Source organism: Stegodyphus dumicola, chromosome 2 (genome assembly GCF_044657685.1).
Source record: "Stegodyphus dumicola isolate Sdum_Otavi_A_Nest chromosome 2, ASM4465768v1".
Classification (NCBI taxonomy): domain Eukaryota; kingdom Metazoa; phylum Arthropoda; class Arachnida; order Araneae; family Eresidae; genus Stegodyphus; species Stegodyphus dumicola.
Window position 1 is genome coordinate 105,072,908 of NC_140769.1, and position 15,578 is coordinate 105,088,485.

A 15,578-nucleotide genomic window follows, 5' to 3' on the forward strand; every position below is an offset into this window, starting at 1 on the left:
AGTGAAGCAGTGATACATTCGCTAGCAGGCAAAAACAAGCAGAAAAGTGAAAATGCATTTCAGCAGTAGGCTATTTATATGATTTGAATACTTTGCTTAGACTTTGGATACTTGGTGCCATGTTGTGTTGCATTAGAGATCTCTTTTTAAATGGGAAAATTTTAATAATTTAAAATGAAATAGCTTATGGTTTCAAATATTCCTGTTAAAAGTTATGTATATAAAACACACTTTCAATCAAGTGTTTATTTTGATTAGCAACAGCTACTAATTTCTTGCTTATTAAAAAAGTAGTTTTAATATTCATAACATTATACAAAAATACTAAATTTTGACATTACATTGAAAGAATGTCCATGTTAAAGAACTTAGAATTAATTATATAAGAATTGCATTTTGGTCATAGTTATTATAAGAGAACAGAATTTAATTTCATTTATTTTTATTTAGATGAAAGACCTGTAATGTATGAAACGGATTTCATGCAAGATATTGCTGAACAAAATTTTAGAAAATATGGCATTCATGTCAAGAAGAGTAAAAAATCTCAGGTATGTAAATTAGTTTTACCAGCTTTTTGTAACTAATCCACAAATATAATTTTTACTGATATATTAAAATAGAAATATCAACAAGCTGCATTCTGTTTCAAATTTAAGCCCTACCTTGTGCCAGGAAAAAAATCAACTTCTCTCTATCTATCTATTTATCCATCTTTTTTTAATTGGCATTAGATTCTTAAAAAGGAAATATTTAATAGAAAATGTATTTACTTTAAATGTTTTGTTTTTCATTCTTTTTTAGGTCAGTTTTGAAACATTTTGTTTTCCAATTTTTATAATACTATATCAGTATAATTACTTTAGATAGAATATTTTAATGAAAAATAAGTAAATTTTGAAAGTTGGTGTAAAAATTTTGTATTTAGTTATTATAATTGTTTTTTGTAATAATTTAATTTAATAATTGGTAATTATACCTTATAAGAATAATAAATATATCAGTTTTAAATGTTGCATATCCTGATTCATTCCACAATGGTACATTATTTGCTACTAAAGTGCATTTTATTTTTTGTAGCGAGGAATTATGATACCTGTTAATTCAACTAGAGATATTATTTCTACAATTGGTGATATATTTAAAGAATTTCCTGATCATCTCTCATCAAAACCTGTTTTTTCTCTTCCGTATTTTGATTCAGTGAGCAAAGGTAAACTTACTTATTTCCGCACAAAACAGTACAAAAAGTATATCTGCATTTATTTGTGCATGTATATTTTCCTGTTATTAAAATTGGTTAATTCTATTTAACTAAACCTCTTATCTCCTTTGATAAATTCTTCATAATTAATGTTAAAAAGCAAATTATTCCTATTTTTATTATATAATAATAATTTTCTTTTATTTTAAGCAGTGCAATTTTCTGTTTAAATACTTAAGATAAAAAATAATGTTAAATGCTTTCCAGTTCTGCAAAATTCTGGAAACAATGCCCCTAAATATATATTGTGTCTCTTTTTGAAGATATCAATGTGATAGTTTAATTATTACAAATAACAAATGTGTTGTTAAATCTAAATGCTAATTATACTAAAAATCAGAATAATAAAGTGTTGTTTTCACATGGTTTGCATACATCTTTCCTTAATGCAGTCTCAATTCATCAGATGTTAAATGGAGTTAAAATGCAGTGTAAGTAGGGAAAAAACACACTCTTTTAAATTATTGTAGCAAACAATTTAATCAGAACATATTTATCTGTGATGATCCAAATGAAACTATAACCATCTTTGTTTCTTATTATGCATTGCAGTTGCTCTACATTAGACCTTTTTGTCACATGACACCCATCCAAATACAAATGAAATTGTATTGAATTTCTTTGCATAGTAATCCATTTCAGTCTACTTGTGTTGAACCATATCCAACATGATTGATGTGAGTGTATAATGTTGATTTTGAATTCATCATTGTTTAATAGCTATGGCACAAAAAGCAATACCTCTAGTGTAGGGAAAGTAACTCACAAGGAGAGAAATCCAGCAAACTTCAAGCCTGTTCTATACCAGTACTAGTCTGTACATTAAACTTTAATCCTGTTATGTGTATTGCAGCAAAAATTTGATAATCTGTCACGTTCAGAATATTGGTGATATCAAATTAAAATTGTACCCTTGCCATATCCCCCCCCCAGTTTATTGAGACTAAGGAATAAAAACAAAATGCATGTAGTGATTTTGCAATCATTTAATGGGTAAAACCTATTAACAAATAAATTTATTCATAGTTTTATTAAATTTAGTCAGTCCCCCCCATTTGAAATCATGTTTCATGCACCACAGAAAATATTGCTAAATAAATTTGAATGTCCACTTGCTTCTCAGATTCTGTTTTCTCCCCTGTGAAAACAAATAGCTACCTTTTAATACTTTCATTTCTTAGCAAAATAGCTTAGCTTGGCCTATTAGCATAGTTTATGTTTTAAGCTTGCCTTCAGATCTCTTTCTTCTTTCTTTGCACTGAATTGTACATAATATATTGGGTTTTCATGAAAGTTTCCTACCACTGCAAATATCATCTATGCAAACAGTTTGTGTTGGCATGTTTAATCATGTTATGTCAAACGATTTTTGGCATTTGAAAGAAAGAGACTTGCTTTAGAACCCTGTGTTGCAAAATTTGTAAAAATGTATTGCTATCATTAAGTACAGGGTATCTGAAGTGGAACTATCGTGCTACCAGATAAGAACCAACCATGATTTACTTTCAGTTCTGTTACAGAATGTCACAAAATCATGTGTGCAGTTTTAGGTACTAATGTTGTATCTTATGACACTGTGAAGGTTTGGTACCGAAAGTTCAAAAACTAGGACAATGACATTCAAAAAGCAGGGTGCTCTGGCCGGCCTACTGATGTTTATGAGGCCTTTCTGGGAGAAGTCAGTATGCAACCACTCGAGAGCTTGCTAAGGAGTTAGACATTTGTGCTATGCATTGCATCGCATAAACTTGATATACAATTTCAATCTCTGGGTGCCACATGAGCTGACTCAAGCAGATAAGGACAGATGTGTTTGGGCCTCTAATCTGCTCCAATGTGAACACAAAGACAAAATTCTGGACCAGATCATCACTTGTGATGAATTCAACAACAAAAGGGGTTGACCTGTGCCCGTTGAGCCAGTTGGCTGCATTACAAAGTGCAATGTGACTAACAAAAAAATCATTCTTTGTAGCTGGTGGAATTACTGTGGTATTATTGACAAAGAGTATCTAGAATGACAGTAAGGTGTACAGCAAGATGCTAGTCTGTGTTGATGCTGCTATCAAGGAGAAATGTCGAACTGAGTTCCTGCTCAAAAAGGTAATGTCCCATCAAGACATTTCAAAACCACATGTGTCTGCATTCACTGGCTGTATTCTACAGCCTCAAATGGGATCTTTTGCCACACCCACCATATAGCCCTAACATCACTTCTCCGGACTTTTACCTGTTTTCACATCTGCAGCTACATCTTGCTGGTGCTGTCTTTCATTTTGCACACGACGTCTGAAATGAGGTTAATCCATTTTTGGACATGCAGCCGCCAACTTTCTGGGCCAAAGGCTTTAAGAAACTGCCAAAACTTTAGCAGAAAAATCATAGATTTGGATGATGGTTCATCATAGATTTATTTGTGTGGTACCCAGACTAAAGGTACTGGTTTCATTCCCCCCCCCCAACTTTATTAAGAAAGTTTTTTTGGCAGAAAACTTTTGTTACTACAAGGTACTTTTTCAATTACCGTATTTGCCAGCTTATAAGACGCACTTTTTTCTTTGAAAACAGGTCTGAAAAATGGTGTGTGTCTTATACGTTGATACTCAGTTATTTCATTACATTCATTTCTGGAAATTTCCACTATTCGGAGCTACGTGATTTCTTTCTTGTTTGCTTGTGGAGTGTGGGAGTATTACAGTTACCTAGAAACAGTTGTTAAATCATTTAAGAAGTGTGGCATTAGTAATGCACTAGATGGTGCAGAGGACAATTTGTTGTATGAGGACGCAAATGCTGATTTAGAAGAGGTTTTAAGTGACTCTTCATTTAGCTGAGTGTGTGGGTTTTGACGAAGAAAATTAAAAGATGTTTTTTCCCAGTTAGATTGGGTATTTGCAGAAAGTATTACTTCTATTTAAAATACTGTAAATTCATTATAATGATCAATAATAAAGTTTTATCCTTCAAAAATGTGTATTAAAAAAGGGTTCATCTTGTAGGCCGGTGCATCCTATACGCCGGTAAATACGGTTAATTGACCTTACGTTTGTTAATGTGTTCCGATACTTTCAAAAGAAGCATACTTAGATAGGAAATTTCTGCTTTCTGAAATCATAATGAGGCAGGGTTCGTACGGTCCTTAAGAGTCTTTAAAAGTCCTTAAGTTTTTTGGAATCGATTTTTGGTCCTTAAAAGTCCTTAATTTTAATCATCAGAAATTTCTGTCTGTTTTTACGACTGCCATTTTGAGTGTGAATTAACATTTTAGAGTAATATTTTTGGTGATTTGCTGACAAATATTCATGGATTATAATTTGTTCCTATTTCTAATATTAAATGGTGGGATACTCGAGTTTCTGAACAGGAAGTGAAACATAAGCATTTCAAAATTATTTCATTTTTTCTAATGAAGAGCTCTTAAACAACTTTTCGCTTTTCAGGATGTTAATTCTTTTATTAAACCCTTCTAAATTTTTGGCAACTTATCATAATTTTTACGATTTTAAGATCTGTTTCTATAAAAAATTTTTAATTCTGAAATCTAGGATATTTTTTACAGTTTTTTTTAGAACATTGTAATTTCAGCCATTTATTATATGTGGAAAATAAGCAAGGTATAATGCTATAAAGCACCATTTATGAAACAGTTCTTAGCAAAAGCAAACTAGCTATGTAATTAATTTAAAATGTATTTTTAATATTTTCATGGTAAGAGCTTTTCCCATGTAATTGTCTGAGAATATTCAGAATTCTCAAAATATACATTAGTTTCCTCCAGAGCTTAAATTGCGCCGGGGCAGGGCTCGGACGCAATTTAAGCTCTGGAAGAACAATGAAAACATTATAGTTGAATGTTTTACATCTGATTCTAGAATCTTTTCTTAACATTTTAATCTTCCCTTTATTTTCTCTACTTTTCACTAGACACAAGCATAGAAAATATCAAAAATGCTTCTAATCTTATCATATGAACAGGCATTATAGAAAGGAATTCTTTTATTAATAAAGATGTTGAGAATTGAAAATTTAAAAGATTCATCTAATATGTCTTAATGCATCACGCACTAGGCATTTTCCCATCTGATGCAGTCTCTGTGGATCGTAAATTCTGCTGCCTGGTGCCTTTCTAAGTTCTGCTTCCAACGCCTGTTCTAAGTTATAAACATTTTGCCATTTCTAGAATTAATCGCTCAGTGTGTCACTAAATTCTAAAAATGATGCCACATCAGCTCTCTAACCGAAGCTTACCATATATATTTCATATTTCTTCTGAATGTTCATATTACTATAGAAATAAAATTAGCAGCTTTTTCTATGCATTCTAAATGCATTTAGTTTATTTAGAATATCAGAAATCTTTAATTAAATCCAAAAATTCTAAAATGAAGAGAAAACATGGAAGAAGAAACTGAATACCTAACGAAAAACAAATTTATTCCTCAAAGATACGTACAGTTATTATTATGTAGATTACCCAATTGTTTACAATTTCAGCCCTTACTATAATTTCTCTTTTCTATTTTCTCACCAGAATGCAAATCCCGTAGACAGTTTTTAAACCAAGATTTTTGGAGTGTAAGACATGAGTGTGTTTCTGACCTCCACTTGCTCACTGCATTAGATCCTGCCCACTCTGATAATTTGTAATTATTAGTCTTGGATTACCGTTGGCGACATTTGAGGTTGTTATGATGATAGAGAGTTATTGAGCCAGCCTTAAAATCAAATAAAATTGTATAGTCTTTGACCACTAATTCATATTTTTAGTTTGAATTTGGCTCTTCTTGTTTCATTACATCACTAGGAGCTTTAATTGATTTTGTTAGCATAAGAACATGCCTTTATTTTTGAAGTTCTTTTTAAATAAGAATCTTATTTAAACCTTTGTCGAACATTGTAGTTACTTTCAGACATAGCGATAATTTGCTTCATATCTGTTGATGTGTTTTGGACTATTTAACTTTTATTACCAGATCAAATAAACCTTCATAGGTACATTGTGGACAGAGTGACAGGTTAGGAGATAAAACACACAGAAATTAGTGAGAGCATTCTTTTGTGTATTGAGACAAATTCCTAATTGTTAAAAAGGTGCTAAAAGAGAAGGAAATCGATATAAATTAACCAAAATGTCTGGGAAGGCTTCAGATTAAAAAAAAAATGCATAACTATTTTGTTGAGTAGTGCTACTACAAAACATAAATGTTTTACGTGTGATTATCCGAATATCGTTTAAGAATCAATGTTATAAATTACATGTATTTTAAATTGTAAAATTTTATTAGATTGGGATTTTAATAGGGCTAAAAAATAAAATTTAATATTGACCATGCAAATCCCTAATGACTAAGGTTATCTTGTACCTAATTTAATTACTTATAACTGCTTACTCCTTGACCTTAAAATTTATCTCTGCATATTAAAGCGAGTTATTGCCTTTCCATTAACCCTTACCGTAGTCACAAGATAAAACACAAGAATGTAAAACGTATTCTTCGCATCTAGTGAGACTTAAAATAATGTAAAACAACTTATCACCTCTGGTGCTTTAGTGGCTTATTAGAACCTTAAAGTATATTAACTGAGTCACAACCCCTGCAGGTAAGCAGTAGCAGTGACAACAGCCAGTCTTTTGTTGTTCATCATGCTGATTATGATTTTACCTCTCATTTTAACCTGTGCCGCTTGACATAAAATCTGCTTACTATTTACTAAAGCTTTAGACTGAGGAAGTATGTGACAAAATAAGGTATAAAATAAAATCAACATAAAACTGTTAGTAAACTTAATAATAATTATGTTAAGTCATGTTTAAGTAATAATGCATCCTACTTACGGATCTATTTTATTTTTAGGATGGTATTACAAAAGTGAAGTTCAGGCATAGATAATATTTTGAATTGAATTTATTCAGTTTCCATTCACTCATAGGTCCTTAATTTTTTTCATTAATGGTCCTTAAAAGTCCTTAAAAGTACTTAATTTCCGTGCCCAGAAATGTATACGAACCCTGTGAGGTGAAGGTCCATTGCTAAGTTGCCCCTTGATAATACTTTTATTTTCACCTTTTTTCTAATCAGTTAATAATATTGAACTTTTGATTAATGGTTAAAATCACTTGTTTCTATTTTATTCCCTTATCAAGATTTTTATAAAATTTTGAAGGTATTTATTTTATGTACAGAAAGAAAATATATGATATATAAATGTATAGTTTAAAACAAAATTATGACGAAAATAGCAAAGAGTCAAAAGTATCAGACCTTTTTTAATATTGATGAATGCACCATATATGACAAGAATATTACTGAAAAAGGCGATGGATAAAGTTTTATGTAGTGTGCTGAACTGTAGAATGTTCGATTTTTGGACTTCTGCTGTAATTATAAATGCTATAAACACATGCATCTACATTTCAAGAATTATAATTAGCTTAAAGCAAATTTAATTGGCATATGAAAATTATTATATATGTTTTATTTTATTTATTTTGTCACAGGGTTTTCTTGTGAAATTGTAATGTAATTGTTTTCCTGTGAAATTGTAATATATGCATCTACATTTCAAGAATTATAATTATCTTAAAGCAAATTTTATTGGCATATGAAAATTATTATATATGTTTTGTTTTTTGTTACAAGGTTTTCCTGTGAAATTGTAATTGCTGTAAAATTTTTCTGTTAAATGATTACTGTTGTATCATAAATTATAATACGACGTTTAGCTTAAGAGAGCTTCTCTTGACGCATGCGCCGTTCACGTTTATCCGCGTGGTGATGATGACATAACTGTTTATTACGTATGTATGTATATGTATATCATTCTTACTTCTTCGCCTTTTTTTTCTGCTGTACGCAACTATGTTTAAGTTAATCTCTGTCATTAAAAATGTTCATTGATATTACAATCTATTTAGGCTCATTTATTTCTTCAATGGTTATGGGCCCAGGAATGTTTCAACTGTGCCTAATTAGCAAAATACTTATTTTAAAATGAACATTTTGAAGTTTTCGAGCATTGAACTCTTAAGCCTAATTCAGTGCAAGAACTTTTACGTCTAATCAACAGTAAGAACTGATCAGCTTTCAGTTAAGCCTATTTTTATAACGATCAATCTTGTTTTTATTTGGCTGTGAGAGACTGTATTACATTATGTCGCATTTGACTACTATAGAAAAGCTCGGAAAAGATAATTTTGACAGTTGGAAATTACAAATAGAAGCAGTATTGATTAAAAACGACCATTGGGATTATGTAACCGGTAAAGCGCTAAAACCTGCTGAAGGAACCGAGGACGAAAAGAAATGTCTCCAAGCTGATCAAAAAGCTCGCGCAGATATAATTCTTGCTATTAATCCTAGTGAACTGTGTCATATAAAGCATTGTGTGACATCAAATGCTGTGTGGAATAAACTCAAAGCCGTATATGAATCGAAAGGACCTGCGAAGAAGGCTACATTATTAAATCAGCTTTTATTTAGAAAAATGGTGGAAAGCGAAACGATGTCTGAACATTTGAATAATTTCTTCGAACTAGTTGATAAGCTTAAACAAATGGAAATTGACATAGCTGATGATTTATTATCGATTCTTCTGCTCTATAGTATTCCAGAAAATTTTGAAAATTTTAGATGCGCCATCGAATCAAGAGATCAGTTACCTAGTCCCGAATCTTTGAAAATCAAAATGTTAGAAGAATGGGAAGCAAGAAAAGGGAAATCGTCTCAAGATTCACAGAATGCATACTATACTGATTATAAAAGAAGAAATCAAGAACAGAAGAAAAAGGAAAAATGGAAGGCAAATTCAAACAAAAATTTTCCAGCTGAAAGAAATTTTCGAAACTTGAAGTGTAATTACTGTTCGAAAATTGGGCACAAGGCATCTGAATGCAGAAAGAAAATAGCTGATAGAAAATATGTGCAATCAAATAAGGGAAATCAAGGTTCTATGATGGCTTCTAATTATGAAGAGCAGATTAGTTTAGCTGTAAACAATGCTTATCAGAAGACCTCCTCATGGTGCTTAGATAGTGGCTGTACATCTCACATGTGCAATGACAGAAGGTTATTTTCAGAATTTCACCCTCGAACGAATTCAACCATAAAGTTAGCAGTTGACAAAACATCAAAAATTACAGGAATTGGAACTGTCCTTATAACAGTACCTAACGAAAATAAGACAATTAAACTTACGCTCAAAAATGTGCTATGTGTTCCGGAATTAAAATGTAATTTGCTGTCAACATCTAAAGCTACTGCAAATAATCGTTCAGTGATTTTTACAGAACGACATGCTAGAATAATAGAACCAAATGGATCTATACTAGTGCAGGCTATTCGTCATGGTGATCTTTATTATATACATTAAAGCACTGAAACAGCTGCAATAGCACAGGTAAGTGATTTTGTAAAGTGGCATCTTAAATTAGGTCATTTAAATGAGTCTGATTTGAAAAGACTTAAGTCTGATAACATGGTTAGAAATTTAAATTTTAATAACACTGAATCTCTAAAAGACTGCAAAGTCTGTATGAGGTAAACAAACTGTGCAACCTTTTCAAAAAAAATCAAAATTTCAAAGTGATGAATTACTGAACTTGATTCACTCAGATTTGTGTGGACCTATGAGAGTCCCATCTCATGCTGGTTCGCGTTATTTTGTTACTTTCATAGACGACAAATCGCATTATGTCGAAGTCAGTTTTGTTAAAACTAAAGATGAAGTGAAAAATGCATTCATTAAATACAAAGCTGCGGTCGAAAATCGTTTAGGAAAGAAAATAAAAATCCTTCGGACTGATAACAGTCTCGAATATCGAGGAGAATTTAATAAATATATTCAAGAATGCGGAATTAAACGAGAATTCTCTGCACCAATGACTCCTCAACAGAATTCGAGAGCTGAACGCATGAACCGCACTTTAACTGAAATGGCCAGATGTTTGTTACTACAAAGTAATCTTCCCCAATCCTTTTGGGCTGAAACCTTGAACTGTGCTGTTTATATTCGTAATCATTGCCCGAATCGAAGCCTGGGAGTAAACAAAACACCTTATGAATTATTTTTTGGCATCAAGCCAACTGTATCTCATTTCAAAGTATTCGGACAGAAATGTTTTGTACTTAATAAAAGGTCTAAAGGGAAATTCGATCCTCGTTCAGAAGAACATATATTTGTAGAATACTCAAATGAATCGAAAGCATACAGGCTGTGGAATAAAAATTCCAGAAAAATCGTTATAAGCCGAGATGCTAGATTCATTGATGAATTTGAAAACTGTACTAATTATGATAAAGATTTAGAAGTTTTATTTCTCGAAAATATTCCTGATAAAAAGAAGGAAGAACCTCTGAATGTAAAGCAAATATCGGCTGATGAAATAACAGAAAACCCCTCAAATGTTTCAGAATCATCTGCTGAATCATCTGATAATGAAGATTCTGATTCCGAAGCACTACCTAAAATGCAGATTAAAAGGGGGCCAGGTCGTCCAAAGAAAGTCAAGACTGGGAAGCCAGGAAGACCAAAAAAGGAGTACCACAATATAAACATAGAAAAGGAAGAAGCACAAATTGCTGAAGAAGATACAAATCCGACATTAGAAGAAGCATTAAATGGAAGTTATGCTGAAGAATGGCATAAGGCTATGCAAATTGAGCATGAAGCACTTGTTAAAAATGGTGCATGGAAATTGGTAAAGCGACCACAGAACAAAAAAGTAATAGGATGTCGCTGGGTTCTTAGAACGAAATATAATGCAGATGGAACAGTTCAAAAGAGAAAAGCTCGATTGGTTGCTAGAGGATTTGCACAGGAACCTGGAATTGATTTTAATGAAACCTTTGCTCCAGTAGCCAGAGCAAGTTCTATCAGAACTGTGATTGCATACAGTGCTGAACAAGACCTTATGTTATATCAACTAGATTTTGTTATGGCTTATGTTAACGGTGATTTAAAAGAAGAAATTTTCATGGAACAAGCTAAAGGTTGTGAAGACCAAAATAATCCTGATTATGTTTATGCTTTGCAAAAGTTTCTTTATGGTTTGAAACAAAGTGGACGACAGTGGTATGAAAAATTAGACAAAAAAACTCAAAAACTTTGGATTACAACCATTACAATCAGATAAGTGTGTATACAGGATGAAAACATCTCAAGGTGAGTTAATTCTAATTTTATATGTGGATGACTTAATAATAGCAACAAATAGCTGTGATTTATATGCTGAACTTAAAGGTTATCTTTCTAAAGAATTTCATGTTAAAGATTTAGGCAAACTTCATTATTGTCTTGGAATAGAATTTAATCAAGATGTAAATAATAATTCTATTAGTTTATCTCAGCAGAAATATGTTGATAATATTCTACGAAGGTTTAATATGCAAGATGCAAAACCAGTAGCAACTCCTTTAGATGCTAGTGTAAAATTAAGTAAAGAAATGTGTCCTTCTGAAACTGAAAAGGAAGAAATGAACAATGTACCTTATCGCCGTCTAATTGGTTCGCTTATGTATCTTTCTGTGTTTACTAGGCCGGATATTACAATTGCCGTCAGTCACCTGAGCCAATTTAATAACAATCCTGGAAAATTACACTGGTTGGCTGGAAAGCGCGTTCTTCGATACTTAAAAGGAACTAAAAATTATTGTTTAAAATTTCGAAAGACTGGAAAAGCACTTATTGGATATACCGATGCCGACTGGGTGTCTGATGTTAATACTAGAAAATCGTATACAGGTTACCTATTCAAGCTAGCTGGAAATCCGATAACATGGGAATCACGAAAGCAACAAACTGTTGCATTATCAAGTACTGAAGCAGAGTACATCAGTCTTTCAGAAAGTGCCAAAGAAGCAGTTTATTTACATCGTTTTCTTAAAGAATTAAATTTTACTGCTGATTATCCAACCATTATATATTGTGATAATCAAGGTGCACAGAAGCTTATGAAAAATGCTGTTTATCACTCACGCACTAAACACATAGATATTAGACATCATTTCATTCGTGAAATTTATGAAAGAAACGAAATAGACGTTAAATATGTGCCAACAGAGAAAATGCCTGCTGATGTACTGACAAAAACATTGACTGCTTCAAAACATTCTAAGTGCTGTAAATTACTTGGAATAACTGTAAATGATTAATGTTTATTTTTTTTCAGCCGCCAAACGTCGAAAGGGGGATTGTTGTATCATAAATTATAATACGACGTTTAGCTTAAGAGAGCTTCTCCTGATGCATGCGCCGTTCGCGTTTATCCGCGTGGTGATGATGACGTAACTGTTTATTACGTATGTATGTATATGTATATCATTCTTACTTCTTCGCCTTTTTTCTCTGCTGTACGCAACTATGTTTAAGTTAATCTCTGTCATTAAAAATGTTCATTGATATTACAATCTATTTAGGCTCATTTATTTCTTCAATTACTTTTCTCATTAGGTATGGTTGTGAGTATATCTCAGCAAATATTCCACCAAGGGAATCTTATGGGAATTACAGGAATCGATATATCACTTACTGATATTACGGAAGATGTTTCCTATTTCACCAATACAGAGCAGTTTTATGTCTTCCTTATAGATGATTCAGGTATTATGCTCTGTTGGTCTCTTATAATAAGATATATATATATCTTACAATATGACACTTGTGAATACATGTGATGATTTAGAAGTTGATTATATCATTTGAAATAATTAAATGTGAAAAACAACATAGATATTAAAAATAATAGCAATCCATGAAGAATTAACTAGATGCAGTCATGACAGCTTTTATTCTTGACATAATTTTTTTTTTTTTTTTTTTTTTTTTTAAGTATCACTAATTTGATATAAAGATTCTGCCCTTTCCTGAATAGTTACATTGGTACTTTCTTCTTAACTTTAATGAGGGAAAGATGAATGGGTCAGCATTCTGACAAAGTTGAAAGAAGCAAGAATAGTGTTTCCAAATTAAAGATTTGTAGAATTATAGTTCTATCTTCCCTTATTCGCTTATTTTAGGTGTCAGTTTGAAAGTTTTAACATTATGATTGGCTGAAGCTTTATGTAAGTGGTGTTATTAGCATTATGTAAAAGTCAGGGAAGAAGGATTAATTTTGCAATGGTTTAGAGAGATTTTTTTTTTTTTTTTTTTTTTTTTTTTTTGTGTGTGTGTGTAAGTGGGTTACTTTTCTTGGGAAATGACCAGATTGGGAAAGTTAAGGGACTTCTGAAATTAAAGTTAGTATTTTATTTTACTTATTTTTATCTTATATATACAGATATGCATTGTAATTTTAATTATGATTTAATATATGTAAGATAAATGAGTGAAAATTCTACACGCAAACTGATGTCACTTATTCTGTACCCAGCGATTTACTTTTGTTATTTGCACTTATACCCACCTGGATTTATAAAATTTGTATTATGCATATTGTAAGTAATTCATGATTTAATTTTTATGCCATTTTAACTTAAAATTGTATTTTATTTGTATTTTTGTTTCCCATGCAAAGAATATCATTTCTGAACTTCAAAGTTCTGATTTCAAAATGCTGTAAAGTAAGAACAACTATTCAGGATGACCTAAAGTTTAATTTGCATGAAGCAATGATTTCTCTTTCTTTTTTTTTTTTTTTTTTTTTTGCAAAGGGAGAAAACACGTCTAGAATGCATCAATAGAATGGTTTTGTAATAATAGATGCAGGAATGATGTTAACCGAAGAAATATAATAGTCGGCTACAGGAAAATAACAATTATACTAATAATACATAATTTAAGAATTCATGGAAATGTCCTAAAAAAGGCTTATCACTAACATAAAACAAGAACATATGACTGATGCAAGAAATCTTGGTGCTTTCTGATTATCCTCACCCCCTCCAAAAAGTCAAGAACTCATTCACAGTTGACTTTCCCAGTCTAATGCAAAAAAAAGGAAACGGCCATCTTCAGAATGGAATCGCACTAAGAATTTCACGCGAGACCAATCATTTGATAAAATTTTAAAATAAAAAACATCAGTAATAAAAACATTTACCTTTTTTAAAATGTCATTTTTTGTGCTGTTCTTCCCATGTACACAGTAATCAGTTTTCGCGGAAAAAAAGTATCAGAGAATTGCACAATCTAAACATCCATACAAGTTCAGCATTGTGTATTGGCCAAAGCAGACCTGTTACATGCATACCTGAGTTTCCACAAAAATATGTTATGGTAACTTCGTGCATTGCCACATTACTATTCCAAAATTAAAATTGGTACTAAATCAGTATTATTGATTTTTCTTACCTAGTAGAAGCAGGCTTTAGTCAAGTCAGAAATTTACTATGGAAAACAAGAAATAGGTTGTATATATTTGAATAAGATGATTTAAGAATTAAGTTAAGAAATTGTATGCCAGTTAATAAAAATATTTCATAAATCATCAAACTGCAGCCATCACATTAATTGAAATCAAATTTTGTGCAATTAGAATCTGTGATTTTGTTTTAGAAAACTTGTTTATATGTATAAAATAAAAATAATTATAATACAAAAAATAATAAAACGTAAGTGTAATAGACCACTTGTTTTATATTCTTAGCCCAGTTGTTATTTCCAAGTTTTTTACGTGCAATTGTTAGCATTATCATTAATTTGTATGCAGTATATTATGGAGAAAAAATGTAAGGGATTGATGCAAGAAAATGTTTTCTAACTGGCTTAAAATTCAAACTTATACTTGATATTGAGGAAAGAAAATTTTACAAAGGAGTAGTTTATTTCATTTCACCTTCTAAAGAAATTGGAAACTTTGTTACATAAAATGTGATCAGTTATGCCTAAATATTATTCGTTCTGTGAATGCCCCCTTTCCTTTTGTATGTATGTGTAGCTGAAAATGTGCGTTTCTCTTGTTTTAGAAGACCATAAAACATTGAAAAAGTAAATAATGAACTGTATTTGTGTGAAAATAGGAACAAAATGTGGATTTGTAGTGTTTAGCTTGGTCTACCTTATGTTTTTGTAATAATTGTTTTCCATCTGTCATTTTAGTTACTAGCTTTGTTTTTGGTTGATATTTGTTCTGAATTTTAGGTATTGCTCTTACACATCCAACATTTAGTCATCCAACTTATACAAGCTGGCATCATGTTCACACATACATATGGCATCTTGAGAATATACCAGAATTCTACAGCATTTACAAATCTATTCTCAGGTATATACAATTTGTTAGTTTTAAAACTTATATCTCAAGACATATACTGTGTATATGCATGCATTGATTGAAGTGTGGATTGTAAAAGATGCCCTTTTATGAATTTTTTAGTTA

At 31.3% G+C, this 15,578-nt stretch overlaps 1 protein-coding gene across 1 annotated transcript in view; it reads left to right on the forward strand.

Moving 5' to 3' along the window:
* LOC118204979 (VWFA and cache domain-containing protein 1) overlaps nucleotides 1-15,578 on the forward strand; it is a 117,764-nt gene that overhangs the window by 53,482 nt on the left and 48,704 nt on the right. Inside the window, exons 10-13 of the mRNA XM_085810981.1 lie at nucleotides 451-551; nucleotides 1,081-1,213; nucleotides 12,713-12,862; nucleotides 15,341-15,464. Of these exons, the coding sequence (XP_085667107.1) occupies nucleotides 451-551; nucleotides 1,081-1,213; nucleotides 12,713-12,862; nucleotides 15,341-15,464 (508 nt within the window). The remainder of the gene's footprint in view (nucleotides 1-450; nucleotides 552-1,080; nucleotides 1,214-12,712; nucleotides 12,863-15,340; nucleotides 15,465-15,578) is intronic.